The sequence below is a fragment of the Montipora capricornis genome, chromosome 4 (assembly GCF_036669925.1).
Source record: "Montipora capricornis isolate CH-2021 chromosome 4, ASM3666992v2, whole genome shotgun sequence".
NCBI classification, from domain to species: domain Eukaryota; kingdom Metazoa; phylum Cnidaria; class Anthozoa; order Scleractinia; family Acroporidae; genus Montipora; species Montipora capricornis.
The window spans coordinates 53244487-53266986 of NC_090886.1; the positions used below are offsets into that span (position 1 = coordinate 53244487).

General features: G+C 39.1%; 2 protein-coding genes and 1 long non-coding RNA gene across 3 annotated transcripts in view; 1 reads left to right on the top strand and 2 right to left on the bottom strand.

Annotated features, from left to right (window-relative positions):
- Nucleotides 1–8975, bottom strand: part of LOC138047394 (interaptin-like) — a 12251-nt gene extending 3276 nt beyond the window's left edge. The window contains exons 1-13 of the mRNA XM_068894234.1: nt 8803–8975; nt 8347–8676; nt 7848–7964; nt 6832–7290; nt 5974–6042; nt 5353–5450; nt 4913–5093; nt 4604–4693; nt 4390–4487; nt 4119–4287; nt 3803–3949; nt 3226–3449; nt 1046–1280 (exon numbers count right to left, since the gene is read on the bottom strand). Of these exons, the coding sequence (XP_068750335.1) occupies nt 1046–1280; nt 3226–3449; nt 3803–3949; nt 4119–4287; nt 4390–4487; nt 4604–4693; nt 4913–5093; nt 5353–5450; nt 5974–6042; nt 6832–7290; nt 7848–7964; nt 8347–8676; nt 8803–8847 (2262 nt within the window). The 5' untranslated portion in view covers nt 8848–8975. The remainder of the gene's footprint in view (nt 1–1045; nt 1281–3225; nt 3450–3802; nt 3950–4118; nt 4288–4389; nt 4488–4603; nt 4694–4912; nt 5094–5352; nt 5451–5973; nt 6043–6831; nt 7291–7847; nt 7965–8346; nt 8677–8802) is intronic.
- Nucleotides 8976–9495: 520 nt separating this feature from the next.
- On the top strand, nt 9496–16072 carry LOC138047396 (uncharacterized). The gene is made up of 3 exons (XR_011131836.1): nt 9496–9604; nt 12010–12138; nt 15480–16072. It is a non-coding gene; the product is annotated as an uncharacterized lncRNA (long non-coding RNA).
- The window catches only part of LOC138047395 (uncharacterized), a 13146-nt gene continuing 248 nt past the window's right edge, over nt 9603–22500 (bottom strand). The window contains exons 1-10 of the mRNA XM_068894235.1: nt 21160–22500; nt 19973–20145; nt 17684–17861; nt 16328–16441; nt 16086–16191; nt 14983–15268; nt 13942–13999; nt 13322–13446; nt 13128–13208; nt 9603–12160 (exon numbers count right to left, since the gene is read on the bottom strand). The exon at nt 21160–22500 is cut by the window's right edge and continues 248 nt beyond it. Of these exons, the coding sequence (XP_068750336.1) occupies nt 11977–12160; nt 13128–13208; nt 13322–13446; nt 13942–13999; nt 14983–15268; nt 16086–16191; nt 16328–16441; nt 17684–17861; nt 19973–20145; nt 21160–22296 (2442 nt within the window). The 5' untranslated portion in view covers nt 22297–22500 and the 3' untranslated portion in view covers nt 9603–11976. The remainder of the gene's footprint in view (nt 12161–13127; nt 13209–13321; nt 13447–13941; nt 14000–14982; nt 15269–16085; nt 16192–16327; nt 16442–17683; nt 17862–19972; nt 20146–21159) is intronic.

Below are 22500 nucleotides of genomic sequence, written 5' to 3' on the forward strand. Positions count from 1 at the left end.
ACCCTTTCATTCTTGGAAACTGAAATGCGAAGGACGCAGCCCGACAAGATCGGACGAAAGCGCCTATAACACGACCCCGGGTTGAATCACCGCGACGGGTAACCCTTTTGCAGTCAAACGTTTAAAAGCGTTTACATGAAAACAGTAGTCAAGCCCTTCTCGAGACTCGGGTTGACCCGGCTAGGAGGGTTGAAATTTCTTCAATTTCGTCATGTTAACACTGGCCCATTTGACCCGCGGGATCGTTTGAACATCACTCTTTTAGCGGTTCAGCGTTCTTGCCCATGCACAGCCTATATCAAAATGATGCTGTTGGAGCATGATGACGAGCATTAAAAACCCATGCAGCTACGCACAAGCAAATAAAATTCGTAAAATGGCTCATAACGTTCACACAAATTGATGATTCTGATGATTGCATGGTTCGTTCGCCATTTTCCTTACTGACAAGTAGTTACCAGCCTTTTCAACCGAGCGAAAAAGAAACTGACCCGGGTCAGCCGAGATCGACCCAACCCTCACCTAGCCCGGGCTCATGTAAACGTAAAACAAATTTTGTAAGGCTTAATCTGCTCAACTTTTCTTAGTTTATTTTAATAGCTCTAGAAAAAGATAAACGATTCAAGTGCAAGTAGAGCGCTTGATGACGAGTACAACTGAATGACATGAATTGGATGACATGAAGTCCTGTTACCAATTAATCATAACCATTACAATTTCCGAGAAAACAAAATTAATGCACTCCTTTTTCACTGTCTAATATTTCAAATTTGTCCACTTTGGAAAATCTCCAGTTTGGTAGGGTAACTGGTTGTTGCTATGGTTATTGTGGTATTTCTGTGATTGGTGGATAAAGCTGAGTGGACTTAATATGATTGGCTGATGCAACTGTCCGATTGCAACCCTACACAATAATTAGTGAAAAATAAAGCAGTTAATGCACCAATCAAATTTGAGAAAATTGTAATGGTTATGATTAATTTCGTAATCAATCTAATTACAACTGACCGAAAAGAAAGACTCAGAAATAAACACTCGAACATACTGATATTTTGTTTTGTTGTTCAAAGGTATTTTCAAACTGCTCCCCAAGCGAATCCAGTTTTTGCCAGGCATGTTGTAGATTTTCTCTGCTTTCTTTGAGTTGCTGTTGTAGCGAAGCTATTTGATTACACTTGCTCGAATTTTCTTGGCGCAGTTTTCTTTCAGATATTCTGCATTCGTTAAGTTCTGATACAACTTTTTCAAGGGCTGACTTGTGCTCCTTTTCTAACAAGATCCTGGTTAAATGAGAGATATCACAAGTTCATTTTCCCTAATAACAACCGGGAGTCTACGATAAGATAGCTTACGCAAGGAAAACGACGACGCCAACGAGAACGTCGTCCAAAAATATTATTTCCAGTTATTGTAACAATTTCGTTACAACCCCAAGTAAATCGGAATTAAAAGTGCGTACCAACATTGCAGGAATAAAATTAGCATGAACGGTGTGGTTCTTTGGGTAGAAAATCAAAAATGTTTCGTCAGGTTCTCACGTCCTCTTCACAACCTCAAATTTGGTCAATTCACGTCGTTGTCAGGACGAGGACGGCAAAGAAACTTACCAAAATGCAAAACACACGTGCAGGGTGTACAGAGCCTTTGCTTTTGTTCATTAAACTCTTTGTTTTGTGACGTTCTCGTAGCCGTCGTCGTCGTCGTCGTTGCGTAAGGTCCTTATTAGGAAGCTTAAAGGGGCTAGGTCACGCTATTTCGGGTAATTTTGTTTGAAGAAGTCTGTTAATTCTCATCTAGACGTTCAAAAAGAAAGATCAAACCTTTGCACCAGCAAAGAAAATGGTAATTTGCATAGCTGTTGAATGCAAAGCTCAGGGAGAGAGCATTTATTTGTGACGGTGTAGGGATGGGATAGGAAAAAATACCAAAAAAATTCTTGTAAATGAAAAGTAGGAGAAAAAATCTTGCGCAATTATAAAGCACAAAGAAAAATTTCAAGCAATCTCGAGTTACATAGAATAGGTATCAAATTACTGTAGGAACTGCAAAACACAGAAACAAAAATTTTAACTCAGAAGAAATTGCTCATCCCGTCCCTTAACCTGCATGGTGCCCGGCTCTCGGAGAAAAATGGCGGGAAATGTTCTCGCCACTTTGAATAATTCCGCGCCACACACGCCGACACGTAAGGAAAGTTAACAGTCGTTAAAAGGTCGTAACTTAGTAAAATGGTTACAGACATCCATGGTAAGATCCCTTATGGTAAAAGGTTACTTTTACTAAGAACAAGCCTACAAACAAGCCTCTAACAGGAGTAGCAAACCAACGGAAAGTGGCAATTATCATGTGATCGCGAGGTGAAGCAGTAGCTCAATATTTTTATCAACGCATTAAGGAGGCTCGAAAGAGTTTTCGGATGAGCGCGCGCGCGTAAGCCACACACGCAATTCTAAAAGCTGCTCGCGTCAGCTCACGATTCAAAGTGGGTCACCAGAAATAAACAAATACCGCCAGTTTCGCTCACCTTTCTTCTAATTCCTATACATATGGAATATATATAGACATCTCCTATTCACGAAAACAACGAAAATTGTACACAAACGGTTTCATGGTCACTTAAATCCGTTTGTGTTGGCCTGTAGCTTTACTCGCGCGTGCACTCGAATGAGCGAGTGACGCATGCGTAAATGCCGATCTTGTAACCCCCTCATTTTTCCTGATTTTGCAACTTTACTCGCTTATATCTCTGCTTCGGGACGGTGAATTTTTTTCATTTTTTGCATGTTAGCTTCGACAAATTTAAACAGCTTGTCTTTCAAATTTAAAAAAAATCTGTAGGTGAAAAAAGAAATTAGCGACACATTTCAAAAAAACTTATTTTTCTGAAAAACTGACCTACAGATTTTGTTGAATTTTAAATATTTTAGAGATTGCTTCTAACATTATCTGGTAACGCAGAATGGGAAGATTTCACCGTCCCGTTTTTTCAAAAAAGACAACATATGTTGATTTTAAGGCTGAAGGAAATGCCTTATATCGTTGCCATGGTAACGGTATTTTGGAGGAAAATGTGATGTGAAAAATCTATGATGGGTACTTAAAACCCTGGCCAAATTTTGTCTTGATGTGATTACCCTAACTGTATCTAAAAACAAAATATGTTTATTTGTTTGAAAAAAGGAGAAACTATTTCGAGCCTCCTTAAAGACAAATGAATTTCCCCACCTTTGCTCTTGTAGACTTCTAACCGTATTCTGTGCGTGGAGCGAGGGAGCCAGGTTACTAACGACTTCTGCTAACTGCTTTAGGGCTTGTTTGAGTCCCAGAGTCTGCTCAATTAAAGATGGGGGCTTCTCTTCATCTCCGAGATTTAGTCGAGAACAACTGAGCTCTCCTTCGCTTTCTTCATAAATTGGGCTTAGTTGTACGCAAAGATCGTCTGCCTGAGACTTCAAACAAAAGTAAACTCCAATTTTTTATCGTTACTGAAGCAAAAAGAATATCATGCAAAGCAGGTTTCAATTGAATGTCTCAAGTAACTAGTTGATCTGATTTACGATTGGCCGAAACGCTTTCGTGCCTCTTCTTCGCCCGATCAAAAGCGCCTTTTTCTGGGCTTAATGCCCAACACATAGATTTATCTTCGTTTTTTGATTGGTTTATTGACTGAGTTCATGTGTTTTGATTGGTTACAGTAACTTCTTTCGTTTTGGTTCGGCAAAGATCGGTCCAAAATCTGAAAAAATATGCGCCTTTGCCCACTGGGTCATTTCAAATTAAACACTGAATAGAATTTACTAACAGCAGCTGGTAGTTCTTTCTTGTTCTCTCTCATAGCTGTCGCCTCCAAAACACTTTGCACCAGCGACCTGGGAGTAGCAAAGGCGTCATCTTCACTGCAGGGACATTCCATTTTGGATATCTGAGTTACATCTTTGCCCTTGTTAACCTAAACAATAATAAGAAAAAAGAATTTCAACCATTGGGAAAATACTGTTCTAAAAGGAGAACAACTAGGAAGATTGCCTTTAGACCAAACGTCGCAAAAGCGGCAAAGCCAAGAAGGGGAAAGCCTGCACACAACGCCTTTTTGAAAGGAGCCTTGTTAGTTAGCTTACCTCGTCAACGTCGCTTCCATTACATTTCCAAAGACACTCGTTCACAATGTCTGAAATCTCACTCAGCTCCTTTGCGGTCTCTGCTATAATTGACTCCTGTTGCAAAACTATCCAATGGGCCTGGCACTGCGTGGCGTCCAGTTCCTCCTGTTTATCTCGTAGAAGACCCCTGGAAAATTGTTTCTCATTAGCCCTCAAACTCTCAGTAAGCAACCAGCGAAATGGTTTGGTACGATAAAATTATGCACCTGGGATATTCATATAAATCTACCTCGACAGTTCCATTTCCTCAACAAGTTCTTCGTATTTCATGGATTGGTTCTTCAATGATGCATCCAATTCCGTCCTTTTGAGATTACTCTGTTTCAGCTGAAATGCGGCATAAAAAGACAAATCAGTTAGCAAAGCTTCGCAAATGTTTAAACTAGATGGGGCTGGTTCTGGTGCAATCAAGTTATTGTTACCTATCTAGGAGCTCACCATACCTGGCTTTCCATTTCGCCGACGGTAACCTCAAGGGTTTTTCGTTCTTCTTCCGTGAATTCGTTGACCTCTTGCTGTTGTGATTGCATGTACTATAAGTTAAACAAAATATGAAAGAGCCAAATTCCAGAAGCCTGCTTTATTTCTGTAAGTTTCCACATAATAGCTCTGATAATATTTCCAACACAACAAACAATACCAGATAAACAGTGCCATTTCTTCTGATTTCTAACATGTTTTGACTTCGTTTGTGAGTGACGACAAAACCCTCTGAAAACACATGTATCAAAGTGATGTGATTTTGATCTTACCTCCATTTGTTCCACGGCGTTTTCAAGTTTCACCTTCAAATCAGTTATTTCTTGTTGTTGTCTGTTGATCAAATGCTCTTGCCTTGATATTTCCATTTTATGAAGGTCCTGATCGGATGCCAAAAAATCCCTCTGTTCTCCTAGTTTCTCACACCGCTCTTTTAACTCCTTCTCCTTCTCTCTGGAAATATGGTAAAAATTTAACGTTATTTACTTACCAAGTCGGCAACTTGTTTCAGGCACAAATTCATTATTCAGTTCTCCACTGGAAAAGTCCAACTTAATCTAGGTTAGAATTTTATCATTGCTGATCAATTTATATAAACAATGATCGGTAAATAAAAACAAAGAGGCAAAAAACGAAAATTATCGTGTATTTTTTTTTTTTTTATCGATTGAACAACAGTTTACTAATTTGTTCCTTGTAAACTTCAACTGACCTTGATTTTTTCAGTTCATCCTCCACTTCCGCAAAATTGCTTTGGGTATCTTCTAACAGCTGTGATTTTGTCTCCAAAGATAAACTGAGTTCATCAATCTATGTTGCAGATAATGACCCGTATCACTTGCATATTTTTTATTTAAATTCTGAGAGAGAGTATATTTCACCCCAACCCGTTTGTTGTAAAAATAATAAGAATAAATAAATGATATGTCTTGCTAGTCGTTGTCGCAAAGTACAGCAACAACACAGCTCAACAAGGTCAAAACAAAAGCATATTATGGTGCCTCTGGCAGCCGCTATATGGTCCATGTATGACCTTAGAGCACAGCTTACAGCCAACTGGAATCAGTTTGCTGTCTCGGTCCACAAAAAACACAAAAAAAGGTTAGCCAACATCCAGCCATCTTGACCAAACAAGCTTGGCCAATAAGAGATTTAAAATTGGATTATATTATATTTCGGTAGATTTTTTTTTTGGACAAGAACAAAACAAGCAGTCTCACAAGGGCAATATAAACCTATCTTGCCTGCTTGGGTAGCCAATCTGAGCACAGAATTCGCTTCCTCTTGCTCACGAACAAAGCCTGCAGTGTAATAACAAAAAACAGTCCTTTACCTGATACTGAAGAAGCGTTTCATTTTCCTTGCTCGAGGCTACATATTTCTCTGCTTCAGCAGCAGCATTCTGTACAATGAAACAAAAAATGAAGTGGGATGATGGCCCTGGTGAATACAGGAATCTTCAAAACTCTTCTGGGAGGACTTGTGTACCATTTTGGCTTGGAAGAGATAGGTAACTGGTAAAGACGTTATAAAATCAAACCTCTTCGTTACAGTCTCAAAAACAATCCTCAAAAACTCTTGCCAAGAATGCTAAAGCACCCTTGCCAAGCTTCTGAAAGATCTTCAACTTTCTTGCCAACTTGATATTTTAGGATGTGTTTAAAAATGGAGTAGAAGTAGTCAGGAGTTAAAACTGTAAAATAGTGGTTTGACACTGACTAGTTCTGATGTTTTGTTCAAGGTGTTTCAGCTGGTGTTGATGGTTCAATCTTTTAGGATCTTACAAATGAAATTTTCAGAGATCCTTAAGAATCATTCAAGTATGCTAAGATCCTTAGATTTATTTATTAACATCTTAACCCAAGGATCCTTAAAAAGAAATCTTCACACAGTCAGGCAATTCTTCGAATAAAAATCTTTTTTGGGATTTGTCCACAAGGTTTATGGTGAAGTTTTCTGCTGGCACAGGCTTTTAGTTAAGTTTGTATGGCACTCAGGTTGTCAACAAGGAATTCAGCGGGTCAACAGCTCTCACCAAGTCATTGTAACCCCCTCTCTTTTCTGAAACACTGCTTGCAGTGAGAAACCTCTGCTAGCAGGGAAGGTCATTCTTGGCTCACAAAAATTGTCTTGCACATTTCAGCAAAATGACAGAGAAAACTAATAATAAAATATTGTTATCATAACCCACCTCTAACCTATCCACCAGTTGTTTCAAAGTAACACAATGGTTTCTGTTCCTTTGAACTTCTTCCTCCTTCTTCTCTAAAAGTTTACAAAGTCTATGAACTGCAGCAACATTTTCATCCCTTTCTTGTGCAACGTCACCTATCCTCTTTTGAAGCTCTTTCTGTTGCTCTGAGATCATGTCAACGTCTTTTATTTGCATATTGAGGTTAGCTACATGCTCTTTTAATTCAGCATTGCTTTTTCGACATTGGAATAGCAGGTTGCTCACAGCCTTTGTTTCTTGATTGCTCTTCTGCAACTCTTCTTTCAAAACAGGAACTTCTAACAGCAACTCTTCAAGCTGTTGACAGGTTCCTTGAAGCTCAGCAAATTCCTTTTGCTTTGATTCTAATTCACCTTTCAAGATTGTTGCTGCCATTGGAGCTTTGCCGCAAAGTATCCTCTTATTTGTTGTTTGTTCCTGAAACGTTTAATCCATTCACTGGGTTTGTTTCTCACAGATTAAAACAAAAAATACATATATTTTGGAAAATCATAATGAAAGCAACAAGGAGAAGAAAGTAGAAGATGAAGGAGATGAATAATTTTACACCTCTCACCACCTCCCTTTTATCATCCCTAGTTATCATTAGGATTCCAAAACAAGCAATTGACAGAGAAGTTTGAAATCCTGTGTTCTTATTCTATTCAGTTTTCATAAAGATCTCTGATAAACTCTGTGCTGTGTGTTTTGGATCATAGCTTTCTTTGTTACTTACATGTAATAATACTGGTAACTAAATGACTGTTTGACCTTATTGGTCATGGCGAGGCATAGTATCTCTAACATGAATTCAAAACTAAAATTTCAATTTCAGGTTTTGCAGAATTTGAGTCCTTGCTGGTGAAATTTCCCTTTTTACTGCCAATATCCTGTCCAGGTTTCCAATTTGAAAGCAAAATTTTTTTTAAAAAATCAGAGATTTTGGTAAATAGTAATAAATAATTATATGTGAATAGTCTTTTAAAGAAACCCACCTTCATCAACTGAGCTATTTGCCTCTCAAGCCTCAATCTTTCTTTATTCATCTGCAGAATTATTGATTCATATTCCTCCATCTTCTTTTGAGAACATGCTCCGTTTATTTTTCCATTCTGGTAAGGGGAGCAAACAGATCATTGAGTAAAAAAAAACACATCCAAGCCATGTTCTTTAAATCATCCTGTGCAAAAAAAGACAGCTATACTTTATGCTAATTTTTGGAGAAATCGGTTTTGAATTTTTTAAATAATTTGAGGCACATGTGCAGGTGTATTTTAAACTTGATTTTTTTACACTTCAAATATTTCATTAATTATTTAAATTTTATTTCAACCAAATGTATGTAAATAGCAGCAAATTTAGGAGTCTGAAACTACTTTTGCTGATCACATTCACCTGGATCTGAAAATTAACCCACAAAAAGGCACATTTTAAACAAATACCTCAACATAAGATAACTTTGAAAGGTAAAAAATGAGGCAGTCAGGCTCAAACCTTTTTAACTTCCTCAAGGATTCTTCCAACCACATTTCCCACAACTTCTTTCATACAGACTTCATAGCTGAGTTGCGTTGCAGGAACATTGTCACTCTCAGGAGATTTTTCAAGTACAGGTGAGATTGCCTGTACGGACTTGACATGCTTTGGGGCATTATTGTACAAGGCATACAATGGAGCACTATGCCTCTTTGATCTTTGCTTTCTTTTCAAAAGCGTCCTTGATGAAAGACCTGAAGGAAGAGACCGCTTTGGAGCGCCATTATTGACGCGACTATCCTGTACACTTTTAAATGGCTGTCTGGAAGGAGTGACTTGTGCTGCAACCTGTTGAATGCATACTAATAATGTCTAATAATAAAAATAGTCCACTGATTATCGTGCAACTGTCAGACCGAGATCGATTTGAAATTCTAGTAAGTTTCGTCGTTGATATAAAGAAGAACACATTACCCCAACGGGCAGATTTTCCCGATCTTCAGTTAGACTCCTTTGCATGTTTTACTATAATCAACTGCGGTTTACAGTCAATTTACAATTCCACGACTCTGACAAACAAAGTTCAGCTGTTTTTTGCACCTTTTTGAAATGACCGCCACTTCTCCGAGTCGTCTAAAGCATTACTTGATTGGTGGAATTTCGATGCGCCAGCAGTAATAGCAGCGGAAGTTGATGATAAATAAACCACTTTGTGAAAAAGTGTCACGAAAAATGATCGTTCAAGGTGAGTTCTTAACTTCATATTAGGTTGCTCCCAAGATTTAGCATTTGAACGCACAAGAATAACTTCATCACAATTTTATTTCCCTCAAGGGCATCCTTGCAATGTTTACATGCTTTTAAGTTTGGAAAAACTTAAACTTTTAAGCACCTTAAATTAATTAAGTTTAAGTGAAAATATTTTTAGCAGAAGTTAAATTTGAGTTTATGAAACATATATTTTACGTCAAATCCATTCGATTTAACTTCCAATGGGTTAGGTAAGTTGCATAAACTTCAAAAGCAGGGGCCGAGCTGTAGTCAAGAGGTATGGGTTCATGCGTGGGATGGATGTCGCAAACTGCTCAGCTTGGAGCAACTACACAGGGGCACCCATCGTCAATTTTCGGAAAATATCTGTTCGGAAGACGATTTGAGATCTAGAATTTGCTTGCCTGCCTCTAATAGGATTTTCGAACATTTTTAACGGATTTTTATCCTAAAAAGGTCACCTAGAATTTTCGAGAGCCTTTTTCTGGCTGAAATTTTGGAAAAGGTAAGTTTTGATCCCTATAATTTCCGGATCACTAGACTTTCAGCTAGGAAATCCGAACAGATGAAAAATTTTTAGGGGATAAAAATATGCCTATATCTACCATTTAAATACTAAAATACGTTCAACAATGCTATGTTGAAGTGGTTTTGAAGTATATTCTCGTTGGGTGCCCCTGACTACAGAATACAGGGCCACACAGGGCCAGCACATGCAAATTAGTTACAAGCTTTTGTAGAACGAGACACACAACAATGGCAACAATGGGAGCTTTTACTTTTACTTTTATTTTACTTTCCCAGCCGTCTACTTCTGGTTTTCTTAAGGACGGTGCCTACCATTGTTATTGCGCATATGTTCTGCGCATCTCCAGATACTCGGGTTTCCTATCGGTGATGCTTACTGATGCAGGGATATTTTTGCGTGGTTTAAAATTATACAGACAAAGTAGATCTTCGTAAGTACTCTTGTTATCCAAAAAGAAAATTGGGGGGAACCATGCATTCTTTAGAGATAATAATATTAAGCTTCAATTTGAGAAAGAACGCCATACATTCCTTTGTATTTTAGAGCTTTTTACAAATATTGTTCATGAATTATCTTTGAAAATGCGTGGTTACCCCAATTTTCTTTTTGGATTTGAATAACACTTGTGAAGATCTACCTTTCCTGCATAATCATAAATCGGGGCAAAATACGTTTGAATTAGTAGGCACCGTCCTTAAGTTTTATGGAGCATTAAGAATGAAATATTAAAGTAAAAATTGCAAAATAGTTTTCCTACAGGTAAAGAGATAAATTCAACAAGAGTTTATTAGGGGCACTTATAAGCAAGCGGCCACTACGAAGGAGGAGGAGAGGCCTAATTATATTTATGTACATTCAAGGTTTGGCCATTTGAATCCTATGGAGTACCCCTTACCCCTTTACTCTGTGCCTTCCTGAGAGTCTACTCTGTCCAATCCAAGCCAATTTTACTTGTCAATGGGGCATTCCTTAACGGTAAAATAGCCTGTGTACAGCCGCTTGCTCTCCTCAAACATCGTCTTCGATCCTTTTTTAGGAGAGGGAGGGGGGGCAGCTGTACACAAGCTACAATCTCGGACAAAACCTGTTGAGACAAAAGAATATTTTGGGTACTCCAACAAGTTATCCAAATGTACCGCTTGCAACCTGCCCTTTTCCCTCCCCTCCAACCCCAATGTTGATTTCTCTTGGGCAGAAATATACTGTAGAACATATGACGATACTCAGCAACATTGACTGAGGGGGGAGGGGAGTGGGAAGGGGAGAGTAATTGGGGATGTTTAAAAATGAAGGCGAATTTGTGTTACTGTCTCAACAGTTTTTCCGAGATTGTAGCATAAAAGGGTTGCATAGCTTTTGAGTAGATATTAGGGACCTTAAGCAAGGACGACGACGACGACGACGGCTACGAGAAAGTCGTCTAAAAATATTATTTCCTGCTATTGTAATAATTTTGCATTTACTCGCTTGGCATGGAAAGTGTGAGTCCACATTCCAGGAATAAAATTGGTGATAACGGTGTGGATATTGAGAGAGAAAATTGAAAGTTTGTCATCAGGTGCTCTGTATAGTTTTTAAACCATGCAAAAATATCCCTGTATCAATAACCACCATCCATAGGAAACTTGAGTATCTCAAGATGCGCGGAATGTAGGCGCAATAAATAAGGGTTCATTATAATATGCACCGCCCTTAAACCTATTGTTTTGTGGCGTTCTCTTAGCTGTTGTCATTGTCATCCTTGCGTAAGATCCCTATTGATGTTGTAAGGCCTTTGTCTCTTGAGAGGACCAATCATAGATTTTACTCTGTCCAGCACCAAACTGTTTTATATGTCAATGCATGGGGATGACAGGGGTCGTTTGTGAAGAAAGTCAGGGGTAGGGTTGAGTTAAAGCATGACCTACTCCTGTTGGCACCAGCCCTTTCCCCTTGAAAAAATTATTGGTCCCTGACAAACGAGCTTACAATGGATATACAATTAGGAAAAAACCTTTGCTTGCATTAATTTTAATAGTGAGTCTGAAAAAAAAACTTTGCAGAATCACTGACGCAGGAAAAATTCATCACACAACACAAAACTTAAAAACTTTATAACAGTGGCGACTGTATTATGTATTTTCTTCAGTGTAGTCTTGTAGCTCACCTAAAAAGCACCTGAACTGAATAAATAAGACAGCTTATTTTATTTACTTAGCCCAATAGTGATAACCAAATAATAATGCCTGGGCCACGTTGTTTCAAAAAGAGTTGATAATAGTATGGATTAAATACCACCCCCACCCCCCCCCCCCCCCAACCCTGCCCTCAGAATAATGGAAGTTCTTTCCAGGCAACTATGCAACTAACTAAAGAGTCAACTTTGCAACCCATTTTGACAGCTCTCTCCTAAATTGGGCCCAGTCCTCAAGTCCAACAGATGCAACATTATGTGTTGGAATGGCAGGATCCTGAACAATTGGCAGCTTAAATGCGATGGGACGATGTTCATGTGGATAGTCGTCTGCCAGGTAATACTCATTCCAAAATACTCGAAGAAAGATGGCAAAAACAGATAAAATAAGTTTTGGTTTTTAGGAAAGGAAAGGAACTTTATTAGTGTGTAGTCTTCTAGTGCTGGAGCACTAATTGGGGACACTGTAAAATTGAAACCAACTCAAATTAATGCAGATCAGATCAAATGATGGTTATGGAGGAGAGGGGAGAACAGGAGTACCCAGAGAAAATCATCTTGTAGCAGATTATAGAACCAAAAAACTCAACCCACATATGACGCCGAGTCTGGGTTTGAACCTGGGCCACATTGGTGGGAAGCAAGTGTGTGTTGGAAATAATAATAATAATACCGGAATTGATAATGATAATAATAATAATAATAATGATAACGATAACGATAATAATAATAATAATATAATAATAATAATAATAATGATGATGATTGTCACAGTTGAGAGAGAGCAAGTTAAGCAGTCGCAACTGAAGCCTGACAAAAAGCTAGGCTTGAATTAGATTCAAACCCATGAGTCCAAATTATTTGGTAAACAGTTTCTCATTTTCCATTTTTGTCTAAAAGAGGAGAACATTAATTTTTAAATACCGGTACTAGTTTTGAGGAGTGTGGAAGAAGTATTCTTTGCAGATCAAACTTTTCTCAGCAAATTATAACAGCTGCAAGTGAACATTAATGATTATTGTCTGAACGCTTTCAAAGCCAATCCCTATGAATTAAACAACCCAACTTGCTTCCAGGTTGCACAACATTTCCATCCTCTTGCAATTTTTTATCTGAATAAATCATTTATACTTGATTGCTTTTAGGTTTCTTATTGCATATTGATCTTATAGTTTTCTGTAGATAAGTATAAACCATACCACACGATTTTTTGCTTTAAATCCAATCATTTTTAAATGAGGGCTATCTATCTGTCTGTCTAGCTATACCTTTGTCATTTGGTTGAGAGGATACATCCTTATTTTGGTACTTTTTTGTGACACTTACTCTAATGATTCATCACCAACCATGTCTGCCAATTCCAAAAACACATCCTTGTCTGCTCTTACTGCTTCAGTTTCACCTCCCCTGTAAGAGGGATGGAATGTTAAGATGTTAATTTCATTCTGATTTGGTGTCCATTTCAATGGTTTAGTAAGTAATAATTATTACTTAGGGTTATTATTGTTGAAAATACTTACTCATTGACCACTTGATAAGCAGCTGTGACCAATAATGACAGTAAGTAATGACTCGGTTTTGATGAGGTATTGCGCCAGGAAACAGTGTTAGTCCAGTTCTTAACAATCCGGATCAGATCCTTGCACTGGCAATACAAAAACAGAGAACTGCTTGAAAACTATGGCATTGCTACTAAAAACTGTCTCAATTAAGCAAATGATAATGATATCTTTTATCATAACTTAAATATTATCAATGTTACGGTTGGACAATACTAAATATTATGAAGGTCATGTTTTCATTACAAATTTTAATCACCTTTTGAGAAAATACTCAAGTTAAATAATGCAGATACAAATTTTATTAACTTAAAGGTGGAGTCTTTTTTCAATACAAATCATCAAGAAAATAATAATAATAATAAGAATAATAATAATAATATGATAATAATAATAATAATAATTCATTTATTGGTAACTGTGCCCCATGTGTCTGTGATGGTCAGGAAGCATTTTTTCTTTGAGGCTGGTTTGGTTTGTGGAAAGTAAACAGGATAGTTGACTATAACACGCCAAAAGATTCATGGAGCTGAGTGATTGACAATATGGAAGAAAACATATTGTTTCTTTAGAGATGGTACCTTTGGATTCTGCTTGGAAATGAACTCAGTTTGTCTTTCACAGACAGCCACATTATAACTTGAGAAAAGGAAAAGTAATAATTAGTTCTCAACTTTGTTCCAAAAATAGCAAATAACAAGTTTACGTTTTATAGAAGAACAATATTCTGATCATATATGTTTCAAAATGTAGAGGACACTATCTGTAATATCACACTTGGAGCTAAAGATTTTGTCATTTGAGATTCAAATTCTATAAACTTGTATCTTATATAGAGGCATTGGGGCCCAGTTGTTAGGGCGCTTGCCTTGAGATCCAGGGATCCCAGGTTCAAGACACGTTCTGACCACTGGTCGAATTTGTTTCTGGTAGTCCCTGGTTCAACTTCTCAGCTGCACTTGTAAATAGCCAACTAGCTTGCCTCCGGCCGGTTGGGATTTTTAACAGTTGTTGAATGTTCTGTTCTGTAGTGGTAATGTGTTTCATTGACCCTGAAAAGCCCTTATGGGGAGTGGTCAATTAAGTATCATTGTATTGTATTGTATCCTTCACAAGATTATACTGTACTGTCTATTAATATTCTTGTTTGGACAACTGCTAACAGTGTAAGATTAGAGGGTACCTTAGCACAAATAGCTATGATAAGGCAAGGGCACTTTGTCAGCTCCTGGAACATGTTGAAGTTAACTCATGTACTTCAACAGCCTGGAGGATTTTCAAGATTTGACAAAACAGAATGAGTAATAATGATATTATTATTAACCACCACACAGTGGAATGTGTTTAGTCACAGGGGTAAAAATAAGTAAAGTAACCATATTTAACGTCGATAAATTGCTCCGTTTTACGGGTATTTAAAGCTACTTAGCTACACGGAAAGGAAAGAAGTCGAAACAAGGATGTGAGATCCGGGAATCGAACTCAGGACCTCTTGCACCAAGGCCGCGCACTAACCGACTGTGCCATCCTTGCTGTGAGGTTGGGGTGCTTTTTACCAGATTAAAAAATACCCCCTCCCTCCTTTCTTTTAACCACGCCCTTTAGCTGTTTTAGATACTCACAACATCTGTCCATCTGCTGGTTGACTCATGCTCTGTTTGTATAAAGCTTCAAAGCCTCCTATTGGCTCCCAGTCGTTGATTGGCAACACCACAACATTGACATTGTTGCATTTGAACTCAACAGTTGTCTGAGTTGTCACAAAGTCTGAACATGGTGGCAATTTGGTGGCTGTGAGTTGCTTGTCATCACTGTTTTCAGCTGATCTGGATCCTTCTTGTTTCAAGAGTGTTTTAAAGGTAAAAACTATTGCGGGCAACCAACTCTTGTGTTCGGTTCTGGGAAGGTCTGAGAAAATGCATGACGAAAAAAATAGTTTTCTGTTGTAGCCTCTTTAAAAAAGCTGTGGCAATTGCGCTCTTTTCACAGTTTTTCTTTTCTAACCATACCAGCCCAACCCTGCTGGTATGGCGAGATTTTTAGAAAGCTCAAACTAGCCTGGGAACGGTCACCCACTGTTCTTAAAAAAATAAGTTCCTCTTAATGATTTTTTTTTCAGACGATTTTGAGGCTGTACACAGAGCGAAACGTAGGGAACTTCTCTATAAAAGCAATGATTGGCAACACTGTGGTTAGGCCATCTTTGGACATCGGCTCAAGAGAGTTCGTTCGTTTTATGTTGTGTAGCTGAATGACAGGGGCTGAATGAACTGTCAAAATCTTTTGCCATGAAGACTTCCTAGCTTTAGCTAGCTGTACATGATCAGACGTAAGCTGCATTATATTGCAGAAAGCAAAAACATTAAAAAAATATAAAAGCTTGTAAGTTGCTTAAGGTAATTCCTTAGTATTGCATTGCGCATCCATTCACTGAGGTGAATAGTTGTTTTAGTATATACTAAAACAATGAAATGTTGTAACACGAAACTATGATTTTTAATTCATTTATTTGTGCAAGGATTACAATATTCAGGTGCAAATCCCGAGCGAGTTGCTCAAAGATATTCGGAGGTTAAGTAACCAATCAAAGTACGCCTTCAACGCAATCGACTGTTTTAGAACTGTTTTAGTATATACAGTACTAATCAATTTTACACTCAACGTGTAACTGTCGTGCGTTAAATTCAAGTTGGACACTGTATGGCACACCTAGGGTGCATTATACCTTTTAGAAAGACTGCTAAGTCGAGTTCCTGGTATCCTTTGATGCTTGTACCCTGTCCAGCGCTACCAACCACTGAAATACGGCTTACAGTGAATGGCAAGTGTTCCTATGACAAGCAAACGAAAAAAACAACAGTTTTGGTTGGATTTTGCCTTAAGGATGACTCTTCTTTGTCCAAGTTTTGTAAGGTGTATACTTGTCGATCGCCTATTTTGGCTATAAAAACCTGTAAATTGTCTTACCATCATGAAGGCTTTCAATTTTTCGGCAACTTCCTGCTGTTTTTGAAGTTGTTCCTCCTCCGGTTGAGCTTCTTGCACAAGATCTTTAATGCTGCTAACTTTCTTGCCATCAATCTAAGCGGAAACAGAAAAAAATTTGAAATCTGTGCGCTGTCGAAAAACAGTTTTAATGGATTAAAGTTTTTGCGCATTGGCTGGCGGGCTAACTAGCCCGATTGAAAGAATGTTTGTTTGTTATTTATTTTTTTGAGCAGGTTGAAGTTTTGGCAGGTATTCAGCTGATGTGGACCTGCTATAGCCACCCACCCATACACTCACAAAGGACAGTCACAACATCGGGAACTTGATCCCCTACTCTTCTCGAATAGTGTGTGGGTTCTTTAACGTCCCACATGGACTAATGAACATGGAAGATATTTGTGAGACGGGGCCTACGGTTTCTAGTCCTTATCCGAGAAGACATGATTTGCAGATGTAATTACAAAGGCAGCACTTTCCCCTCAGTTATTTAAAGATTCTGAGTGTTGTTCCGGCCGGAGTCGACCTCACGACCTCCCGCATAGCAGCCAACCAACTGAGCCACCGGTGCGCGGTTCTTTCTTGGCCAGTGAACCGGCCTTTTAAGGGCCCGATTGCATGGAGGATTTCAGCCCGGGCTGAAATTTTGTTGCGATTACGTGCTCAATTTCAGCCCGGGCGCAAAACGCAAAGTTCCATGAAAATATTTTCTCAATTGCGAAAACACAATTGATGCGCTTGTAATTTCAGCCCGGGCTGAAAAAGGAACGTGAGTATGCGCATCAATTGTGTTTTCGCATCTCAGTAAATTTTCTCTCGCAAATTTTCGTTTTGCGCCCGGGCTTAAATTCATCATGTAATCGCAAAAAAATTTCAGCTGGGAGGGTGGAGCGAAATTTCAGCCCGGGCTGAAACTCTCCATGTAATCGGACCCTAAGTGTTGGTAAAAGCCCAAAACTTAGGGTGGAGTATAGTTTCAGTGTGAATAGAGCGTTTTTCACGAAGCAGGACGAGTGTAGTATCGCGTGGCAGTCGCGCAAGGATTAGAGTGAGTGAAGCTGTACTGAGTTACCCTAGAAAGCCCGCTCAGATTCGTTAGAAAGCCTCGCGTGCCCGCACCAAAAGTAATTCGCCGGATGGTAGTTAGTTAAAGAGAAAAACCATTCACTTTATGCTAATGTACGTCACTGTCACTTTTATCGGTTATTTTGGTTTCACTCTGTGCGATAATCGTTCGCCTCAATGTAGCTGTTCCAGGGCGAATCATCTTAAGTTCCGGAGAGTCGGCGTAGAGCGAGTCGACTTGCGGGCGAATCGACTGGATGCCGACGTACTGACCTCATCTACCGTGCTCTCGATCTCAGCCAGATATTCATTGCTTTCACTGATCTCCTTTTCCAGAGCTTGAATCGCTTGCTCCTTTTGCTTTAGTTCCTCTTCTCTGGCTGCTAATTCCTCATCTTTATCTGCCAGGAGCTGATCCTTCTCCGCTGTCGCGTTTTCCAATTGAAATTTCCTATCAAACAAAAAACGTGCGTCGTTATTGTTGTTGTTCTTGTTTTGTTTTGTTTTGTTTTGTGTTGAAGAATAGAATTATGTATTGCCCTCCTAGCGTTTTCTCAAATGCACTCCTAGCACAGATGCCCCACCCCGTGAGCATATGGTGAAATCAGAGACACTGAAAAACGCGAAAAGGAACTTTTATTTAAGTGTCTAGTTGTTCTAGCGCTGGAGCGCTAATTGGGGACACTGTAAACTGAAATTAACAATTAACACAAATCAAATCAAATGTTAGTTTTTGAGGAGAGGGGAAACCGGAGTAACCGGAGAAAACCTCTCAGTGCAGAGTAGAGAACCAACAAACTCAACCCACATATGACGCCGAGTCTGGGAATCGAACCCGGGCCACATTGGTGGGAGGCAAGTGCTCTCACCACTGCGCCATCCCTGCACTCCAGGTAAACCCAACTCTCGCGTAGGATCCCTGGAGCGCGGCCATTCTGGCGTGATTTACTTCGGAGTAGATACATGGTGTTCTACTTTAACTTAAATATTGAAGACTGCACAACAAATGTTAGCAGCACAGTGCACTTTCATCCATGCAAGACTTTTGAACCAAGGCGCAGACCTTCGAACCTATGAAACTCTAAAATCTTGAGGTTTCAAAAATCTACGAAAACAAAGAAAATCAAACACTAACAATATTCAAACTGTCATAATTAGTGGTTCTTTTTTGTTTTGATAAAACTTAGCCTATGTGTACGCCTAGGCTAGCTAAAACTAAGCCTTACAGTGAGACGCATGCATCTCTCTATCTGTGGCACCCTTCAGAAAGAAACTTGAAAAATCTATTCCAGGTAAATATTAATTCTGCCACAGATAGAAACTTTATACTTTGTATCTTTGTGATATTAATATACCCAGTCTTAAGTTTCATGTGAGTGAACCAGTAAGCTCACAAGCCTTAATGGTTTTTTATTAGCTTTCCTCGCCATTAAAGTTTTTTTTTTATCTGTTATCTATTTTTAATCTGCAAATTTTATGCAATGGCAAAAATAATAAATAAATAAGTAAATAAAATATACGTTTGAAGTATGTCATGCATAAACAACATACTGTAGGCCTGTCTGTTTTGCTTCATGTAAGTCCTGACTACATAAGACGAACAAGTACTTTGGATTACCTTACTACCTTATTTGTGTTCATCATTCTAGGCTTTGGTTGCCTTTTTTGGTTTTTAACACATGAGACAAAGCTTTCTTTCCATCAAACTTTGTTTACTTGAATTAGTCCTTGGTCACTAAGATGCAGGATTGTAAATAACCACTTTGCATCTCATTTTTAAAATTTGCACCTCATTATATAAAGAAAAATCTGACATTGTATCATGCCTCGTTCCTCTAATTCCGCAATCGCGCACCCTGGTCCTTCACTCAGTCCTCTTGGTTACCCTCAGATTGTAAAAGTCGGTATATAATCGTTGTAATATGTCAGCGTATACCAAGCTAAGGTCGTAACTTCTTATAACAACTTCGAATTTAAATGCGTAAGAAAAAGTCAAACGCATACATACAACTAAATGTTAACACTGATAAAATGGTATATGAAATGAATCATATATGAATTGCGGATATGAAATCAAGTGAAGCTATGATCTTCGCAGTTATGGACGCAATTTTTACAATTGCGTAGAGAAGCCTGAAAAATTCAGGACTTCAACGGGGTTTGAACCCGTGACCTCGCGATTCCGGTGCGACGCTCGCGGGACCATTAGAACCCACAAATGACCAGCTCCCAACGTCAGTGGCTTCAGAGCTCGGTTGGTTAGAACGTCGCACCGGAATCGCGAGGTCACGGGTTCAAACCCCGTTGACTGAAAGTCGTGAATTTTTCAGGCTTCTCTACGCTATTGTAAAAATTGCGTTCATAACTGCGAAGATCATAGCTTCACTTAATGTTAACATGCAGCACATACGCTCATTTCTTAAAAAAGTTTTTGGGATGTATTCATCGACTTTGCCATTCATTGTGGGAAACCGTGAGATTTAGAGGTTAAACCGTGTGATTGTGAGAGTTGGAAGGTCTGACTCTCCTTCTTTAACCCTGCGAATCATGACATCTTCTTACCAAAACTTTTCAACTGCTGCCTTTGTTTGCGCGTTCATCTCCCTCAGCTTTGCGACGCTGTGTTTGTCCGAGTTAATCAATAATGGATCGTAAACTTCGTTGGTGTTTTTAATCATCAACTGAACACACAAATGTTTCTCATCATCCAAGTACGGGCTGTAAGGGTTTAATACCTAGGATATTATGAAGAAAGAGCGTTATTATTCACCTTAAACGTCACTATAAGCGTTACGGGCTGTAAGGGTTTAATACCTAGGATATTATGAAGAAAGAGCGTTATTATTCACCTTAAACGTCACTATAAGCGTTCCGTGTAAATGTGAATTAGTTTCTGATTCAGTGCAGCAGGTGGAATATGTTCGAGATATCAAACATGGGACAAAACAAGCATTCGCCGTTAGAAGATTGACTCAAGAGATAAAAATTACAAAAAGGAGAAGCCGTAGATCGATTATCCATTCAGGACAAAACCCTTACTTTTTTCCATAAACGAAAGACGGCAAGTTCCGCTGAGTTTAACGAACATTTTACATCTGTACAGCTGTAAGCCAGGTCTTATATCTTGCTACAGCATCATATTCTCTTATAACATGATTTTTTATGGTTTCTGTAAGGTAAACACGGTGTTCACAACAGGCCTAAGGCCTGTTTCGTTTCTGGTTTTGCGTGCGGGAAACTGAAAAGGTTAAAGTATATTTTTTTCGCTAAAATGAATCTTTGCACCAGTTCGAAACGCATTGCGGCCATTTTTTCATTTTTCTAACAAATCCTGCCATTTTATAGGCTTCAAAACTTGCGAAAACCCAAGCACGACCGAGTCAGAAGGGGAGTACATCTATTCCTGATTTGACGTCACAAAACTGATTTACATTGCAGTAATTACCTCTTTCTAAACATGCATGCAAAGTAGATTGTGACGTCAAGTCAGGAATAGAGCCACTCCCCCTTAAACTCGGTCGTGAACAAAAGATGCTTGGTTTTTCGCAAGTTTTGTAAGCCTACAAAAGGCAGGATTTGTTAGAAAAAGGAAGAAAAAGATTCATTTTAGCGAAAAAAATATTTTGGGGTCAGGGGCACCTTAAGGGAAGTGGGAAGAAGCCGTCAGTCTGTTCAGTTCTGGAGGCTTCTGCGATCTCGACAGCCTGAGCTTTTATAGTTAGAAATACGTTATTCAAGTTAGTATGTACCTCGTTCAATTCCAAACTTGTGTTCATAGTCATCTCATCTTGACTAAAACAGAATGCACTTCTGCCGGGAACATCCCACGAGTTCCCCGTAACGCTTCTGTTGTCATCCTTAAAGCAAAATAAACGAACACTCCACTGAATCTTCACGTAATACGCGCTATCTTCTAAATCTGCGTGCTTGCTCTTTGGATCGAACATTAAGCTAAAATCCAGCGCTTTCTTATCGTTGGATCCGGGTTTGAATGCTAAAGGGTACGCATCATCAATGAAGCACTCATTGCCCATGTTGTTGGGTGGAGACCAGTTTGTGGTGTCGAAACCAAAATAATAATAAGGATCAATGCTTGTGATCTTTACACCGATTGATACCATGCCTCCTTTAGAGATAGCTTTAAGATCTTTGCTGCGAACAAACTTCTCGATACCAAACGCTGTGCTGGCATTGCTGTCGCAGAAATGATGCGTCACTTGTACTTCTCGACCTCCGCGCACATAAATGGAGTAGGTGGCTTTGAATCTTAACATGGAAGGCTCTTCCCTATGCAGGTATGCAGCCGCAAAGTCAGCATTTGGTTCGTTGTTGTCTCTTGGCTCTCCTTTTGGGTACAGCACCAGATACCATTCTTCCCCGTGCAAAGAAAACTTTGAGCTAGTGACATAGCTTGTGCGAGATGACACATTTATAACCAATTTGTCTTCAAAAACAATATTGACAGGTGAACATTTGATCTCAACGAACAAACTGTTCTCATCCAAAAACCCTGAATCGAGCCTCTGGATTTCCTCTGTTGTGATCAAGGAACTCCAGCCGACTCCGAACCCAACTTTAGGAAACTCGTCAACGTCGTTTGCGTTCCCAGCTCTCACAGACTTAGACGGGTCCCTGTTATTGATAACTTCTAATGTGCATCGAATCTTGCATTTTACTTTATCATTGTACTGGCCACCGCCGAGCCACCTTAAGAACACACCGAACTTTCCTCCTTTGATGCCGCCTTGCAAACGCCACCTTGATGCGGCGAAATTGAACGGCTTCGAGTACACACTTGCTCCAATGCTTGAAAAGTCTTCAAAGATGAAACTGAAACAGGTCGTGTTGTCGTCTAGACGCCTTGTGTTATGCAATCGTAATGCCATCTTGCCTTCAAACTTTCAATCTCCTCACTTTTTTGTCTCTAAAGCACACTCTTGCACGAGCTTCTCTCCAGCTCGGAAGTGGAAAAACTGACATAAGGATAGCAGGCACTTAATAATCTGTGACTCAGCCGTCAGCCGCCAGGATAAAATACATGTATTTTGGAGTTGCCTCAATCAGCTTAGAAATAATGCGTTCAAAACATA